This window comes from Artibeus jamaicensis, unplaced genomic scaffold, assembly GCF_021234435.1.
Source record: "Artibeus jamaicensis isolate MK-2021 breed Jamaican fruit bat unplaced genomic scaffold, CSHL_Jam_final contig_467, whole genome shotgun sequence".
Taxonomy (NCBI): domain Eukaryota; kingdom Metazoa; phylum Chordata; class Mammalia; order Chiroptera; family Phyllostomidae; genus Artibeus; species Artibeus jamaicensis.
Window position 1 is genome coordinate 1,475,907 of NW_026521845.1, and position 24,638 is coordinate 1,500,544.

Sequence of the window (24,638 nt, forward strand, 5' to 3'; positions counted from 1 at the left end):
CACTTGGGTAAATTAAGCGCACAGTCCTTGAGGTCAGTTGTACCAGGGTGAGCCCAGTGAATGGTCCACGGGACTCTGAGGATTAAATGGGATGATTTGTGTAGAGGATCTGGAACCCTGCCTGGCACACAGTAGGTGCTCAGACACTAGCTGCTGTGATCACTGTGTGTGCTCAGCAGTGGCGCGGTGCCCAGCAAGCCCACCCACGCGAGGCCCAGAGGAGCCCCGGGCACTGGCGGGCCCACTGCACACCGGCCCTGTCCCCACAAAGCTGGCAGAAACAGAACGAGCTGTCAGTGAGCACACAGGTGTGTGTGCACGTGCAGTGCAGGACAGTGGGCAGGGGCATCCTGTTCAGGGCGGGTCCTGCCTTGCGCCACGAGTTGCCTGGACAGGCTCCGGCCACTCTGACCCTGAACTGAAATCAGTGGGTTGGAATAACCCCCTTTTTATTCATCGTTCTCCAGCGAGGCTCACGCTGACTTCAGCGTTTACCACTGGAGGTGGCTGGGTCTGTGTTCAGAGGTCTGGTCACATTCATGGGACCGGAAATGCGCTGTAGGAGCTGAGCCCTGTCCACACCGGCTGGCCCGTGGTGGCCGGGGTTTCGCTGAACGTCGTTTCCCTCGAAGTCTCAGCTTCCCAGAACCCACGGGTCCATCAGGGGAAGCTTACTGTCTCTGTCAGCTGCACCACCATCCGAGGCAGCGGAACTGAAGAGAGGCGCCCGATGCCAGGGAGGGCACCCTACCCAGGGGCCCGCTACCGCCGGCTCCAGCAGCAGTGTCGCACTCTGACTCAGGCGTCGGCGCGTAAGTTCACCACACGAGCGGCTGGAAGATGTCAGTGACAGGATGGGCTTTGCTTTCCCAAAAGGCTGTTTTATTTTAAAACACACAGAGGCCGGACACCACTGCCTTCCGGGCCTCGGTGGTGGAGACGCTCACGCCACCTGCGCTAACCGCTCACGCCGCCCCCGCCCCGGAGCCCCCAGTCCCAAAGTCGCAGGAAGCAGGAGAAGAAAGAAGGGCCTTCCCCTTTATGTCCCTGCTGGCTCTGATAAGAGTCCTTGGACGCTTCATGACCGACATTTCTGTAGCCATTTGGCAAATCGTTAAAGTTTTGCAGTTGCTGGTTTTCCTACTGGCGTCTTACAACCTGGGGGGAAAAGAGACAGCTCAGGACACGACACGCACTTGACCTTTCTCCACTGCAGCCCCGGGGAAGAGAGACAGCTAACCCTTGGGTCGAGTGCGACCCTGGGCAGACACGCAGACACCAGCCCCGTGTGTGCGCAGAGGGGGCAGCATCTCGGAGAGGTGAGGGCCTCGCCAGCGCCCCTCCAGGGCAGAGGCGGGGCTTGAACTCAGCCAAGCTTTTGGAACTTCCAGTCCAGGATGTTCTCCTAGGTTCACACCCGTATTCTGGTGGCCTTCCGTCATTAAGAAATCAATTCCATCACCCGCACAGAAGGAGGAATTTGGGGTTCGTTTCAGCTATTTGCCCCTCTCGTCAAATTCAAAACCGAGTTTCAAGGCTCCATGTCCCGAGACTCTGGTTTCACCTTGTCGATCTGTGTCCGAGACTCCTCCGCCCTCCGCTGCACCCCCTCTCCTTCCACCACACACCGCCCCGGCCTTCCCATCGCCCAGCAGACCCCCATCTACCGCTCTCCCAAGCAGGCACGACCAAGGTGCTCCTTCAGGGCTGGCCACAAACGTACGACTGGTACGAATACTGCTCAGCGCCCAGGGCTTCATTCAGTACAGGTGGCAGGCAGTGTGGTTCCAATGCTGACACCTCCCCTTCTGAGATCGCCCTTCCCTCCTAGGACAAGCGGCCCCACCCCCTCTGGCCTTTTCTCCGCTCCTGTCACACTCTGGGCTCCTACCGTGCATCAGTAAACAGCGCCCCCACCCCCTGGGGCCGAGCTGCTCCCCTGTGGGCTGCCAGCCTCTGGAGAAGAGGAAGGTGGGACGCTCCCCCAGGATGCACGGTCTGCCACCAACTGAGTTCAGAGTGTGCGTGAGTGGGCACCGACCCTGACCCTCCCCCGGGCAAGAAGGCACCGAGGGCCCCAGGAGAGAATGGGTCCAAGGCCGACAGTACCAAGGTCGGCGTGTGCTCGACACCCGCCAGCGCCGACGCCAAGGGCTGGGACCTGGGACCGGGAGTGGTCAGGTGGCAGCCTCCCTGTTGTACGAGACTGCCTATCTAACGCGCGCGTGCTGTCTTTCTGGTGATGTCCCTTGAACTTTCTCCACAGTTCCCCTGAGAAAATCCGTGGTGCCGTAACAGGCCTCTGTCTGTATCGGAACTGCACTGTGGTCCGCTCTGCCCCTACTCGGTGCCACAGCCCCCTCTCGTCTCGCTGCGTGTGGACAAACGTCACTCGGAACCCACTGCACTGGACTGAACCGTACTCACCAAGCGTTTCTTCTAACTTTGTCATGACGGGCTCATTCACACTAAGTAGGCAGTTGTCATTTCTAGGAGGAAGAGCAACAGGCTTTCTCACCGCACAAACCAGCGGAGAGACGGCCTTCACCCCGACGCAGTAAAACTGACTTCAGGCACTCGCCCTGAGGTCAGCCTTCAGCCACTTGAGACACCCTGAGAGTTTACCCACTGAGTTTTCTCTACCTTACATTTGTTCACTCAGCAGAGTAAACAGCTGTGTACCCACGCACAGGCGTGTATGTATGTGTTCTCCATGTATGCACACGTAAATGTACACATGCACACTACTCTGCACTCCCCGAGATCTTCCTTACACTTCATGGATGTCAATATTAGGCCAAAGTCAAATGCTGGCCTGAAGCACTTTCTTTTTTTGCCTCTCTGTCACTTTTATTTTTAACCACAAAGAGTGGGGGGGACGCCTCCCAGTGCAGTTCAGCAGGAGGCGGGCAAGCGAAGCCCACCGCTGCGTCCCTCTGGGCTGTGGGCCACTGTCACTAGCTTCCCCGGGCCCGCTGGCACCCACGGGAGTCTCACACAGTACTTACACCTTCTTCCTGTCTACGGCACCCAGCTTCACCAACACCGCCAAGGCATTTTTCTGTACATCAGAAGACAGCACGTCGTAGCACTGTGAGGCACCTGGAACAGAAGTGGCGGGGGGGAGGGTGTCAGCACCACTTTTGTTCTCAGCCAAAGAAACCTCCGCCCACAGAGACGTGACTGACCTTGATCGAGAAGCTGACTCACGAAGGTCCTGACTCTGGCCAAGTACTGTTTCTCGGTGAAGTGGTCTTCCTCTTCCTTCAGGAGGTATTTGCAAATGAGCTGATTTTAAGAGGGAGGATGAGAAGAACAGGGAGAGGAAATGGGCGGTCAAACACAATGGACCAGTAGTTTTATGTTGCCTCGCTTAAGAGAATGATACGCGTGAGAGCAGGCTCGACCCCCGCAAGGGCTGAGCACAGAAAAGCTGCAGTTTGTAAGTGCTCTACTGAGCTCACGTCACGGTTCACAATTAGAGAATAAGTTTTGCAATAGTACTGACATTTATTAAAACATAATTTTTACTTTAATGGGTTGCAAATTAAATAAATTACTATCAGGTTAATCTACCTTATACTGCTTAGGAAGAGAGGGCCCAGATTTTTTTACTTTATTTTTTCTGTAAAAGAACCTAGTAACATGCTAGACCCCAAAATATCTGGTGGTTTCTACCATGACCAAGGCCCACAGGCAGATGGTATTCACCCAGTACCCACCGAGGGCAGGGCTGTGTGTGGGGGGACCGCGGGGCTGTCAGCCAGCACAGCACCAGGCGCCAAAAGTCATCCCAGATGCCCTGCGCCAGCGTGACGCTGACGGCCACGGACGCCTCTTCTCACAAACACACGGGGCCCCATAACCCACCTCCCTCCAAGTGCGGGCACAGGTCCTGCCAACCTGCACGCCATCCCCCTCTTTAATCACCCCTCAGAGCTCTGCCAAACCTTCGGACACTTGCACTTGAACCTTTTCTTTTTCCTTCCAACTGACTTTATGTATCATTCAAATCTTGCCCTTATTAAGTGCCTACTCTGTGTCAAACACCTTGCTACATGCTCTGAACCAGCACAGTGTAAGGTAGTAAGTGTAGCGACACTTGGGTGTCCCTGTGGCTACAGGAAGACTGTGCTCAAAGGTGGCACTACGCTCTCATCCTCTTGGGTCTGTAATGGACCAAGTCTCCTCTGTGTGCAGGGGGCGAGGTCTCACCTGACAGGGGACATTACTCACCCCACTAATCAGAGCCTCTTGGTCTCCCAGTCACCTGGGGAGATACTTGCCCTCCCAGCCAGAAACAAGTACAGGCCGGGAAGACCTTATGGGAGGGTAGCAGGGACCTTGCGCAAGAGGTACCTACCTGGTAACATTCCATAAAAGGCTTAAAGAGTCCTACTAAAAATTCTAGCACGGTTTTTCCTTTCTCTGTAACTAGGATGTCCCTCGCTGTCACCTGAATGGTCTCACTTTTACAAAGCAGGTAACAGCCTTCTTCAAAGTCCTGGGGGGGGAGAGGGAGACAGAATGTGCCACTCAGCACACTGCTGTGTGCGGCCACGGGCCTGAGGAGCAGGACAGCACTGGCCCCACCATGTCCCTCCCCAGAGGACACTGGCTATGACACAGGGGCCACAGGAGCCAAACAAAACATTTATGAGCCTGCGAATGACAACCTTGGGGATGGATTTTCTTTCACTTTGCAAAGCCGCATCCTTTAAACTTAAAAAGGCAGTGCCAACAGCAAGTCCTAAAACAGTCAGACTCTCATTCAGAAGCCTGGCACCTGCCCTCCTCTGGTGCACGAGCCCCGCTCTCCTTTGCACTGCCTCCAGAGAGCCGGCCCTGCTGCCCTGCGTCCTGCCCACCCCCCAGCAGCCCGTCTCCACCGCCAGGCAAGGGCAGACTCTCATCTTCAAGCAGCAGGCGCCACTCATTCCAACACGCTGTTAACAAGAAAACGTGCGCTGGTTGGTAATTTTTTGTAAAATACAGCTGATTTATTCAGAGTGGCTGCACCACTGGTTCTAAGAATGACCCTCTGCTTACCAATCCCTCCATTACTGATCAAATGTAACAAAGAACCGACCAGAGGGCGCTGAGTTCTGAGTGCCCGCTGCACGTCGCCCGGACAATGGGGGACACATCGTGAACCCGTGGCCAACGCTCCACACGTGTGCTCGCTCTTTGGCTGCAAGGATTTACCTGTAGCTCGTTTCCTGGAAGGAAGATGAACTCCTCCGACAAAAGACTGCGTAGGAAGTGAAAGTAACTGTAGATATCCTCTGAAATAAATTCATTACAGAAATTACAACAGTGTCGTTTAAAATTTCAGGGAGTGGCAGGAAGTCCATGCTACTACCCCTAAAATGCAACATTTCAAAGGCATCGTTTGCATCTATCAGGGACTAGAGGAATGAAGGCCCCCAACAAGAGCTGTAGCTCTTTGGATTGGTTGTAACCAATCCAAATTTCAGCTGCAGCGCCAATGTGGTCTAGCAGTCTCAATGCTGAATCTCAACTACAGCCAAGCCTCTAATTGGTCAGTCTGGAGTGAGTGAGACACCACCACATTCCTTAGAGACTGGGAAACTTCCCTTTGCCGACCCCAGGTCCCCAGAAGAAAACAGACGGTTCTGTCACCCCTTCTGACTTCCTGCTTCCCACTCCTGACCACGCCCATGGCACTGGAGCCGGGAGTGCGCAGCAGAGAACACGCTCTCGTTCCCTGCACACACGGGGCTGCCTCGTCCATCAGCTACAGAGTCTCCTTGCCTTTCTGGCCTGGGCCATGAACTTTCTCTTTAGAGAGATACACACACGGGCGACTCTCAGAAGTCGCCTCCAGGTTCGGTGTGTTCATGTCACCCTGGAAGCCCATGCGCGTGCCCCTTGGTTACACACGAATTCTGAGTAAGAAACCTCAGCTAGAGCTGAGATCAAGACTTAAGGCTTCTGTGTCCTGAACAAAGTCCTCCCTCAGTGACAAAAGGAGGGCACAGATGCAGGACCCCTGAGGCTCCGCCCAAAGCTGACTGAGTCCGGTGCCTCTCCACTCTGAACGCTCCTTAGATTGACCCATGGAACTTTGCGAACAAAACCAAAAGTGCCACTGTCTGGCCCACACTCCAGACCAACTGACTCAGGACTCTTAGGGATGGGGCTTACCCTCCAGTAATTCGACTGTGTGGCCTGGGCAGAAACCCCTGGCCCTGGCGACAGGCTCCCGTGAGCAAAAACCATGTCCTACTCATGTGCACACTGCAACCAGGGTGCCGCTGGGCGTCTGCCCGCCCCGTCTCTTGCCCAGGGGGAACTGCCAGAGCAGAAAGAATGTCTGGAGAACTCGGCTCCAGTCACAGATTCTTCCCAGGTGACCATGCAACGTTCTAGGCCTACTTTTGCACAGTTATAAAAGGAGAGGCTTAGGTTTCTTAGCAGATGGCCATGTATTTAGGAGAAAAACCTAACTTCTGAGTGTATGAGCCCCGTTACTGGCGGTTGTGAGGGCTGCACACGTGTGGCTGAGCACTAAGGGCTTCACGTGTTATTCCCTATGCACAACTGAACGGTCCCTTCCAAAATCCAAGACCGCAGTCCCCAAGGTTACCTTTCCTGCACCCAGGTGCCATCTGCAACCCCAGAGCTACTAGGGAGGGACGAACAAAGATGTTGAGCAACTGGTTCCTGTAAGCCGAGCACATGAGGAGGGTGATGTACTGGTAGGCGAGGTCGCCAACAACTTCTGAGTTGCCAGTGTCCACTTTCAGAGCCACTCGGTCTTTGACAAGGCTGGCGACGTTGTCGTGCAGAAGAATGCTGGACTGGATCACTTCGTCTGCAGGTTCATTATCTGCACGCAAGACAATTCATTCAGGCCAACGGCAAAAACGATGGGAGGGGGCACTGCTGGGCGCCCACCTGTCAGTGCGGTAGGCCTGATTCCAACGCCAGGTACGGGCTTTAGGCTCTTGCAACCAAGCTACGATGTCACATGTGAAGGGTGTTTTATTTTATTTACTATTATTACTTTAAATCCTCACCCCAAGAATATGTTCATTGATGAGACAGAGAGAGCGTGCATGCACACAAAACACTGACTGGCTGCCTCCTGAATGCTCCCCAACAAGAGATCAAACCCACAACCTAGGTATGTGCCTAGACTGGGAATCAAACCTGCAACCTTTTGTTGTACGGAGCAATGCTTCAACCAACTGAGCCACCCTGGCCAGGGCTGTGAAGGGTATTTTAAAAATTCTATTTCAAAAGCCAAACTCTCTTTGTAAGGACATGTAACACGTCTACCCCCAATTTTTCAGCCATTCTGAAATGCCCATCAGGGCCCACTCTGAAAACAAACAGGAACCAAGGGTACCCAAAGTTTTAGGAGAGCTTCAAGCTGCCTGGCTCGAAAATCACAATATGTGAGTTTAACAATACTAAGACAAGAAGCCCCATTAGTATATATTAAAACATCCTTCACACACACACACACACTCCTTGCTTTGACTAATTCCAAGATGGCGAGAATATCACTTTGTCACTTTACAGGTGAACCAAAGGGCAACAGGAGGCGGCCCCTCCTGGCACCGGGCCTCCCAGATTGCAGAGGGGCATCGCAGGGGTCCCCTGCTGTTCCTCCATCAGAGAGAACGCAGGAAGTGGGCCCCCAGCAGTTCCCGACGACCCATCGGCACACACCTCGCTGTCCTGGAGGTAACGAAGGAGTCTGGCTCACAGAAGCATAAGGAAGGGACGGTGGCATTTAATGCATATTCTTGGCAGTGAAATTATTTTACCGTTCACCTGAGCCAAAGGGCTGGGTGACAGGCACACAGGCAGGCACACTGCTCAAGCAGGGCTCCGTGGAAAGGACCAGGGAGAAGAGCCGGGCTTCTCCTGGAGGCCCTCAGGGTCGTTCTGGACTAACACGCCCTGTCCCGGCCTGCCGGCAGCAATGCCACAGGGCGCGACGCCACAGGGTGGCAGAGGAGCAGGTTTGCAGGTGTTTGTATGGGGATAACATGACGGTAAGTTCTAACGCAAGAATAAACTGTCACATACAACTGGAAATCAACTGTTGCCCCACCCTGTATTATGATACACTTTACATACATGTAAAGTGTATACATGTTACATACATGTTATATAAGGATATATCGTAGCATACATGTATACATATATTACATACATATATAACACACATATATAACATACATGTTATATAAGGATACATATCGTAAAAGCTCTAGAAATGAGTTTAAGAATACGCAATAACTTGATTGAAAATAAAAAAACTGAGTATACATAATATTCTCACTTAGAAAGGCTGTTTAACCTCACCACACTACTACTGTACGTAGATACCAACGAATTCTCCCTTTATAACAATTGAGTTATTTTAGTGGCAATATTCTGAGTTGATATTCTTAGCTGTGGATTGGCCACGTGTTTGTCACATTCCTAAAAGAACAACTTGGAAGACAGGCGTCCGCGTGTTCTCGGGCTCTGGGCCCAACGTGAGCTATGAGCTAGCCCTCTCGTGACCTTCTGTCTTGTGTTACCATCAGCGCTCCGCCTCCCGTTAAACCACTAAAGCACTGAGAACAGACGCCCAGCTCACCGTTCCTCTCCCGTCGGTGCCCGACACTCGGCCCACGGCTTCCTCAGCAAGGAACTCCTCCTCAGCACCACTCAGCTCCGCCCCCCACGGCCCGGGCTTCTGCATTCCTCATCGGGCCCAGCGGCCTCCCCGCCCCCCACTGCCTACTGCGGTCCACCCTAAAACAGATGCCAGGCTGCTTTCTGAAGGCCATCTGGTCCTCCTGTCCTGCTCAGCACAACTGACAGACAGCAGGGCAGACCCCACAGCATGCAGGCCGGCGGGACCCAGGGGCTGCCCGCCTCCCCACCCAGCGCCCCCTCCTCACTGTCCCCACCCCCACAGGCCAGGCCGGGCCAAGGCCCCGACCCCGATCCCTCTGTCAGCGCCCTCCTCTCCCACCTTCTTCCTGAGGACTCCTGTCTCCACCGAGACGAACTCGGAGTCGCTCCTCCACACCGCTCCTCCGCAGTGCTCTCAGGCCCCGACGGCAGCCCTCTGCCTTCGCTCGTCTGCACGTCACCCACCCCTGCCCTCTCCAAGCCAGGGGAACCTGCAGAACAGGCGCACCTTGCTCATCTTGGCATCCCCGGCATCGCCAGCACCAAGCAGGTGCCCAACACAGGTTCCGTGAGTGAGCAGCAGGTGCCTGACTGTAGTAATTACCTGGTCTTAGGAGGAACTGCACTTCCAACTGTAGTCTCCACGATGTTAAATCAAAAAGGTTGAAAACTGAAGCTGATCACTCTCATATACACCCCAGCGCCCAGCATAGTATCCACAGCTCCAGTGAAGTTTTCAGAGTCATTGCTAATACTTACAATCCAGTGAGGCAAACAGGTTGCAAATACTATGTGGTTTAAAAAGAGCTGCGTGTAGAGGGAAGCGATGCGAAGTATAAAAAGATTCAGTATTTGTTCTCCCCTCTGCTAGGTGCCCAGGAGAACGTATTCTAGTTGGTTCTCAGGACAGAGTCCCGTGGGGAGAAATTACATGCAAACAATTATTCTCAGAAAAACCAACGTCTGGTAGTGACAAGAACAGATTAGGTTACCTTTCTCTCTGAACGATGCTTGGCTGTCAGTCCTATGTGGCTTTTTCACGTCTAGGCTACAACTTTCCCAAACTGAGAAATAAACAAAGCTGGCATTCCCACCCCGTGCGTTCCACGTACGTACCCGGCCAACTGAGAAGCCCCCCGAAGGTCTGGGTCAAGCCTTTCAGCCACAGAGTCTTTTCCACCAGAGCGTCGAAGTCCATGGACGGCCGGTTCTGCAGCAGGACCGCCACGACAAGCACCCACGGGCTCAGCACCAGGTTCTGGATCTGCAGAAGCTGCACTCTGTAGGCCACCTCAGTGACGAAGGCATGCTTGTCCCCCGACTGTTTCTGAGGAATGTACCTAAAGGCAGAGGACAGAGCAAGTCGCAGCTCCACTACCAAGTGTGAAGGGAGAGGGTTTGGGGAGGCCCGGTCCCCCAGAGGGCTTCTCAGACCTTCTGCCAACCAAATCCCCCCCGGTCAGCTCGCAGGGAGGGGCCTTTGCTCACTCTCTCCATGTCCCTAGGCGGGCTCTTGATGGGAGATAAAAAACACTCAAGGAAACAGGGTCCTGTTCTCTCTGCTTTTGTTGCTTCTGTGAAAACTGAGCAGAGTGAACCACTGTCTCCCCCAGACTCACGGGACCTGGACCCTCTCTCCTGGGAACACACAGGTCAGGTCACAGGGTAACTGCTCCTGTCCACACTGGGCAGGTGTCCAGGGCACCGGACTGCCATGCTGTCCCCAAGGAGCTCCAGGGTGCTTGCCAGGCACTGCCACCACCCTCGTCCCACAGGGTCCTCAAGCATGGACCACCAAACTGAACCAGATGACACTGGGAACCTACAGGCCTGGCTGGGCCAGGAAGACACATCTGACCTAAAAGCAAGCCACATAATCAGGAGGCTCAACATAAAAGCCGTACCCAATGAGGGTGCCCTGTTTGAGGTAACAACCCGATCTGAGATCTACAAAGAGAAAGCCGTGACCACCAAAGTGGACACTTGCTCCGCAGGCTTGTGAAGCTGCCAGCGAGGCGCTGGCTGCTGTGGTGAGGACTGGGGATGGATCAATTAGGAGCAATGCTGTAGTCGTGTGCTGCCTGGCCGGGCGGCACTTCCTGTCTGTCTCCCTTGCTTCCCCAGGTCTGTTTCTCTTAATTAAGACAACCCACATGTGGCCCTGGCTGGTGTAGCTCAGTGGACTGAGAGCGGGCCTGCGAACCCAAGAATCACAGTTTGATTCCCAGTCAGGGCACATGCCTGGGTTGCAGGCCAGTTCCCAGCAGGGGATGCATGACAGGCAACCATACATTGATATTTCTCTCCCTCTCTCCTTCCCTTCTCCTCTAAAGATAAATAAAATCTTTTTTTAAAAAAGAAAAAAAACCTGAATGTGGGTCACACCTGCATCCTGAAAGAACCTAATGCACTTTTTTGCCCATAAAACTCTCCCCCTCTTGAGAACAGAAACTCACTCCCATTCATTATTGTTACACGATCCTTTCTGGGATCTAACATACTCTGCGCACACTGGCTGGCAAACCATTCCTGTGCATTCACTTGTTAACAGCGCGTACTTCTTCCCACGTTTCAGTGAGTCGGGGCCTGGCCCCCCTGGGAAGAATGAACACTGCCTGACCTTGCATGTGTGACATAGGTGCCCGCAGCTAGTTGTTTTTGGCCAACATGTAATTCTTCTTTAATTGAGGCTTGTGCTGCCCCATTGTGTGATCTCAAATAACCAAGTTTCACTTCTAGAACTAGTCCAGAAAAGCAGTCCACGCTTTCGCATTTTCATCCCTGTTTCTACATCAATTACGAAAATACCAGCCTTGCACCTGGGAACCAAGTTATATGGGCTTCGGCTCATCCTCCCAGCAGCCAGGGAGCGCAGGGACAGAGGGTCTCCGAAGTACACGTGGATGTTGCCGAAATTTTCAGAGAGGATCTTCCTGGCTTTCAGTAATCCCTAACGGTATCACAACAGGGGAAAAGAAAACAAAAAGAAGTAAATTAGAAAACTGGCTGATGTGTAAACTAGCATTTCCTCGAAATCCCAATAAAATCAGGTTTGGCCATCCTTTACGTACAGTTGTGGACTCTTTCGGCTTAGGGACCCCAAGAAGCTCATACACATACAGGGTTTCCTCCAGTATCTTATCATAACTGATGCTAATTGGAACAAGGTAGGTGTCAAAAACTTCTTTTTTGAGAAATGGCTCCATCACAATATTCAGAAGACCTGTAAACATTGAGAGAAACGGCTTTTCATAAATATCACAATAAACAGAAATATACTAAGAGTGTACATTACATATAAGCCATAAACAGTCACACTTATAAAGAAAACGGTACCTTGCAACCAAGGTGTCAAGTCCTACTGAGCAGCTACAGGGACACCACACCCAGACCTCTGGGTCTGTACTTCTCCCCCAGTCTGTAAGCAACCTACCGAATTTAGGGGTCAATGTCTTGGCAGAGCGGCTTCTTGTCCCTTCGAGGAAAAATTCAACAGGAGCATAACCATTCTTTAAGGAGAAAGCACAAACAAACAAAACAAAACACAAAACCCATTGCCTACGCTCCAAGTGATAAAGGCTTCCTCTGGCTCCTCCCCCAGCTCCCTGCGGCAAACAGGAGCCGCTCCGATGAGACTCCGACAGGGGAGTCAGGCGGAGGCAGCGGCCTGCAGAGATGCGCGGAAGGGGAAAGGCGCAGCTCAGCGGTCCGCTGGGAAGGTGAGCTTCTAAACCAGATCTTTCAGCAAACTTCAGTGAGGAGAAAACACAGCTCGGGAGCTCGTAGTAATCGTTTGCATTTACCCGCAACATGGTCTTCACGTACTCGGAGAACACCGCCCAGTAGAGCCTGTTGCCACGGAAGGTGCGCCGCATGAAGAAGGCGCCGGACATCCGCAGCAGCTCCCCGACCATCTTCATGCCGAGGAAGTCTAAAACAGAGAGCGGGGTCAACACCAGCCCGCGGGGCCTGAAACCTTCTAGAAAGATCTAAACCAGAACTCTATGAAGAAAGATTTTGTGTATCTAAGACACCCCCATGGAATCAATACTTACACTTTCTGATATTTGAATCCCCAGGGAGAGACATCTAATCAGATTATGGAAAAGAAGGGACTCTGTGGACAGGTAGGTGCTCTCCAGGAGGTCACCCTGTGCCCTCCACACACCTCTGCGTTTACAACGGGACCAGCCAGAGACAGAGGGTCACGATGCAAGGTGACAGCCGCCAACGATGCCAGCACGCTGACTTCTGCAGTCAGCACTGCTGTCGGACCCCACAGACGGACCCGCGCCCACCACGCCCTGGACAGCTGGCCAGACGAGCGCTCCCTCTCGTCTTTACATTAGTGAAAACGTCCACCTTCTCTTAGAAGCCCGGACTTAACAGAGCAAGCCGAGAAGAAGGACAGGAGAAGTAGCTTTAGTGTTACAATAGTCTTTCTTTTCATTTCCCCTCACTTTCCAATAGCCTCCTCCCATGTCTACACAGATGAAAATGCTCTTAAAGTGCTTAAGTCCCAGCAGTCTTTTTCTCACTGCTCACTGCACTCACTAACAAAGGCACACACTTAAACCCACTGCCTTGGAAGGTAATGAAGAAACAACTTGTTTGCCTTGGCAACCCTACTTTTGGGAATCGCTACTAGAGAAATAAAATCACTGATACGGAGACATATTGTAAAATCGTTTGTAACAGCAAACCCAGAGTACTATACATCTCCCACTGAATACTCTATGGCTATGAAACCTTTAGACATGAAGTTGGACTCCTATCTAACACCAGGTACAAGAATTAACTCGAAATGGACCAAAGACCTACATGTAAGACCTAAATCCATGCAACTTAGAAGAGAGCTTCATGACCTTGGATTTGGCAATGTCTTCTTGACTATGACACCAAAGGCACAGACAACAAAACAAAAGAGCAGATAATGGATTACAGCAGAGTCAGAAACGTCTGTGCATCAGAGGACACAGTCAACAGAGGGAAAGTTGGCCCGCAAAAGGGGAGAAAATATTTGCAAATCATACATCTGACACAGGGTTGATATCCAGAATGCATAAAGAATTCCTATAATTCAACAACGAAAAATAAACAAGCAAATTTAAAAATGGGCAAAGGATTGGAATAGATATTTCTTTTAAGAAGACACAGTAACGGTCACCAAGTTCATGAAAAGACGCTCAGCATCACAGCATTAGGGGAGTGCAAATCTTCACACTACCGAGAATGGCTATTTTATACACACACACACACACACACACACACACACACAGGAACCCAGAGAACCACAAGAACTGGAAGCCTGCACGCTGTCAGGTAACCCAGCATAGGAAGGCAAAATGGTGCAGCCCCTATGGAAAACAGTACGGGGCTTCTCAAAACATTAAAAGTGGTATTGCCACAAAACCCAGCAATTCGACTTTGGGGAATACACTGGAGGACTGAAAGCACAGCCTCGAGCAGACATCTGTGCCTGTGTCCACGGTGGCATTATTCAGAATGGCTAAGAAGCAGAAGCAACCCCACTGGCCATTGATGGATGCATGACAAAATGTGATCCTACACATATTATAGCCTTAAAAATGAAGGGAATGCTGACACCGGCTACCATGTCGGTGAACCGTGAAAACACCATGCTGAGTGAAATGAACTGGCCACGGAAGGGCAAATGCTGTGTGATTCCACTAATACGAGGTGCGTGGGAGTCAAATTCACAGAGACGGAGTAGAACGGCCGCCAGGGCCTTGGAGGAGTGTACAGTGGGGAGTCGGACTTTAATGGGGACAGAGTGCCAGTTCCACAGGATGGGAAGACTCCTGAGGGTGGTGGGGGTGACAGCAGCACAATGCGACGTCCTTAATTAATGTCATGGAGCTGTGTGCTCAAAAGTGGTTAACATGGTAAGTGTTACATTTTGTGTATTTTACTACAGTGTAATAACATACTTAAAAAATTCACATGTATTTATTGACCTGAAGTCATTGGTATATTACCAAATTAAAGCAAAAGGCAGGAAATACACAAATGGAGTATAATCCCCTTTTTCAACCCAAACCAGAGACCCTACATGCACACGTCCTTGTACACCTGTGGGCACAGCACAGAGGACATGGGCAGCACCTGCAGCACAAGGGAGGGGCTATCCTCAGCACCTTCTTCAAATACCTCCGCAAGGCTGAAGTCACTGCAGTGCACGTTTTGATTTTTGCAACCAGAAAAAGTGGAAGAGCCACACATACCCATTCCTGCGGCTATGACCGGCACAGGTAGGTCGTAGCTGAACAAGAGGAAGGACAGCATCAGAAAGTCGATGTAGCTCCGGTGACTGGGCAGCAGGACAACGGGGTGCTCCTGGATGGCTCGCTGCAGCTTTAGAGTAAGCAATGCGACATGTTGGTAATTTCAGCTTTGTAATTGGGTTTACCGGGTGGCCCTGATTAACGAGACTATAGGGGCTTCAGGGGCACAGCTCTACAACAGTTGCAGGTTTTGCATGATTGAAATCGCACCTCAAACCAGAACAGGAAGAACGCGGGCACGTGGCGGGGACGTGACAGTGTCTCTGCCCCTACTGCACACACAGCACTCACCTCGGAGTGCTTGTCGAACGACCTCACGCAATGCAGGAATGTGAAAAGGGTACATTTTTATGGATCTTCAGAGTGACCGTGACGATCACAAACATGTATGAGCTGGGCATCACATGAAGCATTTTATGTGCCAAGCACCTCACACACACTGTTCACCACCACACACTGACGGGCAGCCTTAGCTCCCTTGTTTGTGACACAGTCACTCGTCTAGTATACAAAAGTGCTGGGGACACAAGTAAAGTCGACCTGAATCGAGAAGGCAGCTGGGAACTGCTGCACCAGACTGGCTGTCCACAGAAAGAGAGAACAAGCTTCTCCCATGGGCAGAAAATCTATGAATTTTGAGGACAAATGAGGGGAGCGATATTACCAGGGAGGAGGAGGGCCACATGGCTGGGAGGGACGCACCTGAGCTGCCAGATGCGGTCCCAAGGCCGTCAACCTCCACAACAGTCACTGGAGTCAGTGTTACCTGTTTTCCTGAAATCTAGGCAGGACTAACTGAGGCAAGCAATTTACGGTCAGTTAAGACGCGGCCAGCCCACAGGCCCTGGCCCCACACGCCCTGGCCCGTCACGCCACGCCAGTCGTCCTCTGGCCGAGACCCAGCGAGCATCAGCAATCTAAAGGGAGTCACGGGGGAAGACGGTGGGGAACGCTTTTCCTTACAGGAGACAGCAAATAGGTAATAGAGTGATGTGATTAGAAAAAGCACCATTTGGTAATCGTTACAGTAACAGCTGATTCAGGAAAAAATCAGTCAGTGATAACAATTCTCAAAGTATCTCTCTGCAAGATACTTATTAATTACAAAGGGAAAAACAGTATCTTTACAGAAAAACCTGGCGAATACTGAACCGCCTCAACCAGCTGATGCAAATGGTTGGGTGGACACGGCCTGACACGGGACAGGTGGACACCACGTGTCCCGCCCTGATGCACGGAGGAGGATGCAACATTGCCTGTGAGGTGGGCCTGCCCACAGGGTACAACCTGGGTCTGCTACTGAGAAATCATCACTCTAGCTCACATCGAGGGGCCTACACAATAACTGCTCTGTTCTCTCCATAAATAAGACCATGAAACGCAAACACCAGGGAACCAGCCCAGACAGAAGGAGTCACGTGGGGCTGGAAGCTGAGGGCAACCACAGCTGCAGGGCAGGGGTCACAGGGACAACTGGGAAATGTGAGCAAGGCTGGACGGCAGTCTGTATCACGGTTCGTCTGCTCATGTTGATAACTGCACCATAAAAGAATGTCCTCGTTTGTAGGACAGACACGGAATATTGAGGAAAGGGAAAAGGAAATGGAGGGGAGTCTAGGCGAAGCCTACATAGAAATAATTTGTTTACTTCTGGAACTTTGTGAACATGCACACTTCTGTAACTTCGTTTCCTTCTGGAACTCTGTGACCCTAGCTTCGTTTGTAAATCTTGTCTGCCTAAGCAGGTCAGTCCGAAGCCTCTGGGTCTGACGGCCCAAGGGGCAGACGCCGCCCTGCAGAGCAGCGGAGCCTCCCCTGCCAGATGGAGGCCTGCCGACCAGGCCGGCCCACGGAGCACAGCGTGAGAGGTCTTGGGGTTCGCTAAATAGTGAGGGGCTGGAGAAGAGAGTGTTTGTAAGCAGCAACACTCACCTTCTGAATACCTTCTTCATTTACACACACTTTTGAGAAAATCTGCTTAAATATCTTGCTCAGGGCAAAGGCCAGAAACCGGATGGCTCCCAGCCGCAGTTTGTGGCTCATTTCATCCAAGATCTGAGAGGCTTCCTCTCGGAGGGCGTCCACGGACTGGGGGGATTCCCTGGAAAGCTGAAAGGGAAGAGAGAGTGGAGCTACATTTCTAAAAAAAAAAAAAAAAAAAAAGACACGAGAGCCCTCGTTACTTAAGCCAGTTCTAAATGGACCAATATTTGTTTTCTCCTTAACTTAAATGGACACTATTTCCCAACAAAACAATAGCAGATAAATGACCCTATACTGATGAGCTAAAAGACTAGAAATCCAAGGAGAATCGGCTTTGCAGGGCAGCATTTGAGACCTGGGAGAACCTCTCACCTCTGCATTTGAGGTGCTACACACAGGAGCCAGGGCCCCAGACCCACATTTCTTCAATCTGTCCGTGGGGGCTAGAGTCCCACACGGGGATTATTGAAAGAGCATCATAAGTGGATTTCTTGTCTCCACGTGGCAAAACGTGTTCCTAGAGCATAAACAGATTTCATGAACTCCGACTTGGAATCTCACAATGGCTTTGCACAGAACTGAATTCCTCTACGTGGCTCACGAAGCCTTCGGGACAGAGGCCCTGCTTATTGTCCATCTGCATTCTACTGCTGCCCCCTCTTGCTTCCCTGGTCTGCTCATACTGAACCCCGTTCAGCACTGCGAGTATGCATGTTCTCTGGTCCATGAGACAAGCTGGAGGCTCCCAGACTCCCCCAGACCCCGCCAGACTCCCGGATCAGCTTCTTTAAAGACTACTGAAGGCGGGCTTCCTCCCTGACATTCTGATGTGGTTTGTACAGGGTGAGATCAATGTATGGGAACTTTTAAAAGCTCCTGAGTAATTTGAATGTGCAGTGAGGTTTGAAAACCACAGGGAAAAGTTACCGGTATTTGCTCTACTAGAAACACTGTTTTTCACTTACTTCACCTGGAAAACCCCCAATCATCTTCCAGGCCTCATTTAAAAATATCCCTCTCTAACTCCCCCCACAGAACCAGCTTCCCGTCTCACCAGTGGGCCCACACAGTGGGCTCGCACCTGTGTCTTACACCGTAACTGATCACGTAACTGTCATCACGCCCTACCAGACTAAGGATCAGGAACCCTGCTCAGCCGGCTCGCTGCCAGACCCCCGAGCGTCTCTCAAAAAGGCTAACGCACGTCGTGGCTACGATAACCATTGCATAGGTGTGCCAACTATAACTAGCCCTACAAAGATACACTAAAGATAGCAAAATGCAGCCACGGAATCAGGAAGAGAAAGAACTTGTTGACAATGAGCAAAGCTGGCTGTGGCTGAAGAGGGAGGGACTAGCTCACCTGTCTGATGACATAGGACACCTCTTCAGAACTGAGGACGCTGCTTTTAATGTCGCTGGGCTTGCACGGAATGAGTCCCTTGTACAGGAGAGGGGTGTAACACTTCATCGCGAACTTCAAGTCACTGACGTGCCTCCTTTCCTCTAAGATATCCTCAAATTCATCCCACTTTTTGGGCCCTTTCTGTGGGTAAGGCAAATGAAAGAAAGTAATGCACGCACTGTAAAGTAAATTAGGACAGATGAGGGCTATACCTGTACGGTTTCGTTTTTACTGAAATTTTCATTCCGTGACATGTGAACAGGAGCAGAGTGATCTGATGTGAGATCTTCATATATGAAGAAAAAATGCAACCAGGGTCAGCACACTGACACTGAGTAATCACAGTACTTTTTATTTTTATACTTCTGACCACCATCTTGGCAAAGCCAGGACCCCCCTGGGAAGGTTAAAAAGACAGCAGAGATGAGACGTTAGGCTGTGGAGGAATGTGACCCATCTTACAAGGTTCCATGAATCACATTGATAAGCCTGTCTTGTCTGCTTCCACTTAGCTTCAAAAATTAATTCAAAGCATACGTTAGAAACTCAAAATTTTGTCAAATCACATAAAACTACGAGTGCCAACAAAAGGAAGATTCACTGGAGAAAAAAGCGCCCCCACAGAGGCTGCAGTCGGGAGCCCGCCTCTGCCGTGGCCACTCTGTCTCCTTCCAACACTCTCACAACCCGGCTTCCACCACCGCTCCTGGGGCAGCTGTCCACCGGCTGCCCATGACTTCTGCATCCTTAGTTCTTAAGAGTCTGCTTTTCTGATGATAAAAGTCACGAGAGTAATACTAGTCATAGCTAACACACGCAGTAGCTTATGAAATGTCGGGCTCTACTGTAAGAACTTTACAGCCATTAAAGAACAATCTTATTTTTTAAAGATTTTATTTATTTATTTCTAGAGAGAGGGGAAAGGAGGGAGAAAGGGAGAGAAACATCAGTGTGTGGTTGCCTCTCACATGGCCCCCACTGGGGAACTGGCCCACAACCCAGGCATGTGTCCCGACTGGGAAGTGAACTGGCAACCCCTTGGTTCGCAGCCTGCACTCAACCCACTGAGCCACACCAGCCAGGGCAGAACAGTCTTATTTCTACGTGCTAATATATATTTTAAAAAGGAAGAGTCCTCACAACAAACCCAGGACAGCTATGAGGCAGTTTTGATCAGGACGCTCATTCTACGAGGGGGAAGCCAAGGCCCAGGGAAGTGAAGCAACCCTCCCAAGGCCCCGCCCCACTGAGCATTCCCCCCCCCCCCCCGTTCCAGCAGCCCGACCACGCACAGACCTGCAGCTCCCTACACCCGCCACAATGTCTCGTGGCTCCCCACGGCTTTGTTCAAGAGGTGGCTACCTCTAGGGATAACTCTCATTATCAAGTATTTGAGCACCTACTGTATGCTTGGCACTGTGGTAAGTGCTGGGATTACAGACTCAGTCTCTTTTGGGAGTAACCAGGGACACAGTGGGCCTTTACAAATGGCCCTTCCCTGCTGTTCACCTGGAAAATGCTCAGCCGTCAACGACAGCCCATTTACCTCCTATACCATTTTCTAATTCTCCCTGAACCTAGACTGAACTGGTCATCTTCTCCATTGAGTTGGGTTTTCTTTTTAAGATTTTATTTATTTATTTTTAGAGAGATGGGGAAGGGAGTGAGAAAGGGAGGGAGTGAAACATCAATGTGTGGTTGCCTTTAGCACACCCCATACTGGGAACTGGCCTGCAACCCAGGCATGTGCCCTGACTGGGAATCAAACTGGCGATGCTTTGGCTCACAGGCCTGCGTTCAATCCGCTGAGCTACACCAGCCAGGGCCTCCACTGAGTTTTTACTGAACCTTCAACACATTTTCATGATGGCATCTAAAATAGTCAATAAACTCATGTTTGGTGCCCCCCCCCCCCCAGACTGTGAACTTCTTGTCTGGGTAGGTAATGTGTCTTACACGTTTTTGTATTCCCGGTTCCTAGTAGGAACTCCATCATTATAGAATGCACAGGAAAGTTACTGAGTGAAGGTTCTTATTAAATCCTGTTGATTCCCTGCTATTCACAGGCTCAAGTTCAAACTGCTGCCCATCTGGCCCTAAGCTAATCCAGTGGTCTAATCCAGTGGTTTTTAACTCAGGTTGCACATTAAAATAATCTGTGACACTTAAAAAATACTGATGCCCAGGTCCCCTAGAGATTCTTGATAAATTTGGTCTCTGAGAGCTGCCTGGGTATCAGCATTATTTCTAAAAGTACGCCAAGTAGTTCCTACACACAGGCTGATTAATTAACTGTCCTTTCCTGTATCATGCTGGAAAAGCATTTACCCTCAGAGATAAATATATTTACACAGCTACTCACCCAGGAGCACAGTAGAGAGGCGGCCAAGTGAGACATGGGTGAAGTCTTTTTCTCCCACTGTTTGTTTTCCTTCTCGTAACTATCTCATATAGGCCTGTCCTTGCACTTCCTTTTCCTTCACCTGCTGTTGACTGAGACCCACAATACCAGGCCCAGTCCTACAGGCTGAGAATCCAGCACGGCCAAAGCGGACCAGGAATACGCCCCGAGGGAGCTCACTCCCTGAGGAAAGACCACACTTTCACTGGGGCACTCTGCCAGCACCAGCAGCAGCAGTACCTGCTGTGCAGCTGTGCAGCTGCGCAGCCACGGTCGGACTGTGGGAGAGCCCTGCCTCGCAGCCTCAGCGCCCTTCTGGGCTATACAAGTGTGCTCCCCCCACGGTGGATTTTGAGCTGCCAGTGTGACCTCACTGGACATGGAGTGGGGAGAGACATGAGATCAGCTGCTGTTAACACAGGCTGTCCACCTCACAGTGTGATAAACAGACCTGTGCAAACTCAAAAGCACAAAGAGTAAAATTTTGTAAGATAATCAGGAAGTGCTGATATTTGAGTATATATATCACTTTTGTTTTTAACAGGATTTATTTAATGGTGAACTTATAACCTAACCTTTAGTTTTTTTTCTTGAATTTATTGGGGTGATATGTGTTAATAAAATTATATAGAATTCAGATATACAATTCTGCAGTACATTATCTGTGTATCGTACTGTGTGTTCACCACCCCAAGTCCAGTTCATTCCATCACCACTCCCCCTGTATCTTCCTCTACCTCCCTGCACCCCCTTAATCTTTAATTTTAAATAATGGCTGTGTTTCAACAATGGGCTTGCAAACTTCATGCAAATCTAACAGTCAGCCTGATGACAAGTACAAGACTCCTGCAGCCACTACTAGAAAGAGAACATAAGGAGCACGAGGAAGGTGACTAATGAGAAAATGAGCAGAGCGCTACTTCAGATGGAATGGTTGGGGAGCCCTCCCTGAGGGGGGACTACTTGTGCTGGGACCTCAATAATAAAGAAGCCAGCAATGTTGGCAACACACAGCAGCCACACAGAGGGGACCCGAGCACTCTGAGGAGAAGGCATGCTCACTGTCTGGGAAACACGGAGCCAGTGTGGCTGCAGCCCAGCAGACACTCGCAGTAAAATCAGAGGTGGCAGTCACTTGGTGATGTAGCGTCTTGTAACACACTGTAAGGACTTGAGATTTTTTTCATTCGGACCCTGACATGAAGCGACAGTTTGGGTGGAGGGGATGCCAGGTACACCAGTGACCACCCATCCCCATTCTTCTTTTCATTCTGTGGCCTCATCGGGCGATTTCAAGCAGACCTGTGGCTTTGGACACAACCTACTTGCTGATGGCGGCCAAACCTCCACATCTAGAGCAGCCCTTCCTCGTCTGCTCGGCCACTATTTCTAACTCTATTTGGATGTCTCCCAAGTCCCTTGCGAAGTATCTGGTCCATAATATAATAACCCGCAAATTAAAAATCATTAACTCCACCTCTCATATCTCAAACAGAACACAACCCTAAGCATTATATGACCCCGATAAGCCCGCTTTTCTCCTGCATTTCCTATCTGTGAAAGACATCGTAGTCCACCCAGGTGCCACGTCACAGAAGCCAGGAGTTAACTTCAGACTGCTTCCTCTTCCTTGGGCGCCACCAGCTCTCCCCTCCGTTCTTCTCCCCAGAGTCCCAGCCACTGCCTTCCTCAGGCTGTTGTCCCTTCTCTGGGTTACTGCAAAGGTATCTAGACCCAGCTCCATGATGGAGGCATCAAATTCCCTCCCCAACCAGACTCTTTGTTTCTCATGCCCCCTCTATTTTACCCTTCCCTAATGACTTGGTTCCCCCAAACATGCAAGGCAGTCTCACACTACTGTCTAGAATAGCTTCCTCTCCCTCATCGTCCATTCACAGCTCAGAAACTCAGCTCAGCGTCACTCTCCCCTACAGTCCCCGAATGGGTCAGGGTGCTCCTTCTCATTCTCCCATAACACACTGTACATATTTCAACCACTGCCCTTATCCTACTTCACTGTAGCTTTTGTTTACTTTATGATTTCTTTTGAAGTCCTTGAAGGCGAGGGCCGGATCTTTAACTTCTATGTTGGACACTGAGAATGACAACGAAAAACACTGTAGATACCCACTGCTGGAATATTTGTTGCAATCAGCAGGAACTTAAATATCTCCAATATCATTCTCAGATTAGACAGAGCACTGCACAATCACAGTGTGCCTGAGGAAATAACGATGGCCTAAAATAGTTACTAGGCTATGAATTAAAAACTGTGCAGTCACAAGAAGTGTGCAGCGTCAGAGCTGAAAAAGCTCATACACAACTGCCCCAGTCTTTCGCGTGAGGAGGTGAGAAAAGTCATATCGTAAAGAGCCATTGGTGAATGGGGAAGTAAAATGTGAGCTGTTTCCTTCAGAGAGCATGCTCAATTCACAGACCAGTTCGGGACTGGGGGGGGAAGGCAGAGCTACAGGGCAACCCTCTTCCGCATTCCTGGCATTCTCCCTCTGGAGTAGCAGAGTTAGAGGTCAAGATATTTCGGACTGTGGGGGTGAGAAGGGCCATGAGGAGAGGAGCTTGAAAAACGGACATTTAACAGCAATTAAGATCTCTTGACTGGGACAAAGAGAAATTTCTCCATGTTCCAAGGAATACTGATGTCCCAGTTTGAAGGTAGCCATGGTCTTTTGAAACTTTTTTGGGGGGGATTTATCTTGCTTTTTTCTGTTTTCCCTGTTTTGACCTTCCTACACAAATTATGTTTAAGTCAGAAACTAACACTAACCGCTTAGGAACGCAGGTAACATACCATTAAAATGCATTTTTATTTCCTCCTAAAGTAGATAGAAATTAATCCAGGGGTTAAAAAAAAACTGACCAGGTACCCCAGGACAGTGCAATCCTGAGCTACAAAGCTATCAGGAAAATTGTTAGTGACCAATAAACGTGTTGTTGGCAAGAGAAAAGAAGGACCAGTTCAGGAGACGGAGGCAGGCAGACAGACAGACAGGGTTGGGGGGTAAAAAGGCAAGCTGGAGAGAGGCTAGGTACCACTCATTGTCTTCCAAAATGACGACTGTGGGAAAAGTACAATGACAGATGAAAGACACAAACAGGCAACACAAATTTCCAGAAGTTCCAAATCTTCCCAGATTAAGAAAAGATTTAAGTCGTAAAAACTCTATGCCCACAGATGAGCCAAATACTTTTCTGCCAGGAATACAGGGGCAGCAAAAGGGCGGGGTGGGGAACTCGGGCTGGGGAGGACCCGCAGGTTCCTCAGGCTTGCCCAAAAGGCAGCCCGACACGTCCTCATTAGAGATGCAGAGCGTCCAACTCTCACGCCTCATTCTCAAGTCAGGCTGGGGCTTTCCGAAGGCCCAGCGCCTAGTGGAGGGAGAGACAAGGAACGGGTGGAAGGGAATCGGAGGAACCATCACCGGTGTAAACTTCTCCACACGCGCACTTACACACACACAGCGGGACATCGTTGCCGTGGAAACCAAGTCAACCACCCCATCCCTCCTTGGGGAAGTCGGGATCCGCTCTTTGGGCCACGGATCGTGGTCCGGAGGAAACGGGACGGGGAGAAGGGGGTCCCCTGTCGGGCCCGCCGCCGGCCTTGCTTCCCTGGGCGCCTACCGAGTACAGGAGCACGACAGCACCAGGACTGCTGGAGCCGACGGAAAAACAGGAGTTAGATGGACTGGAAGAATCCATGGTGCGGCTGCTGTCCCGGGCGGGGCCTCGGATGCTTTGCTAGGCGGAGGTGGTGTGGTGGCTGGGGGCGGTTCTTCCACGCGGGGCGGCCCGACCTCGCCGAGGGCGGTGGCACCCTCTGCGACCGCTCCACGGGACCCCGGGCGCCGCCATCTTAACC

General features: G+C 51.0%; 1 protein-coding gene across 1 annotated transcript; it reads right to left on the reverse strand.

The window, feature by feature from the left end:
* Nucleotides 1–849: 849 nt before the first annotated feature.
* On the reverse strand, nucleotides 850–24,633 carry GNPAT (glyceronephosphate O-acyltransferase). Its single transcript, XM_037136738.2, has 16 exons — nucleotides 24,401–24,633; nucleotides 18,316–18,498; nucleotides 16,902–17,078; nucleotides 14,910–15,039; nucleotides 12,468–12,595; nucleotides 12,098–12,173; nucleotides 11,736–11,887; nucleotides 11,484–11,614; nucleotides 9,781–10,004; nucleotides 6,611–6,853; nucleotides 5,206–5,285; nucleotides 4,364–4,504; nucleotides 3,189–3,288; nucleotides 3,009–3,102; nucleotides 2,428–2,489; nucleotides 850–1,158 (listed from the first exon to the last, which is right to left on the reverse strand). Exons 1-16 carry the CDS (start codon nucleotides 24,476–24,478, stop codon nucleotides 1,115–1,117), a joined length of 2,043 nt encoding a protein of 680 aa, XP_036992633.2. The 5' UTR covers nucleotides 24,479–24,633; the 3' UTR covers nucleotides 850–1,114.
* Nucleotides 24,634–24,638: the final 5 nt, after the last annotated feature.

Excerpts from the sequence above, each read along its gene's own strand:
- GNPAT (XM_037136738.2), bottom strand. The coding sequence starts at position 24,478 with ATGGATTCTTCCAGTCCATCTAACTCCTGTTTTTCCGTCGGCTCCAGC. Across the intron at positions 10,005-11,483 it reads CCATATAACTTGGTTCCCAG|GTACATTCCTCAGAAACAGT; the intron begins GTGCAAGGCTGG and ends CTCTGCCTTTAG. Across the intron at positions 1,159-2,427 it reads AAAGTTAGAAGAAACGCTTG|GTTGTAAGACGCCAGTAGGA; the intron begins GTGAGTACGGTT and ends TTTTCCCCCCAG.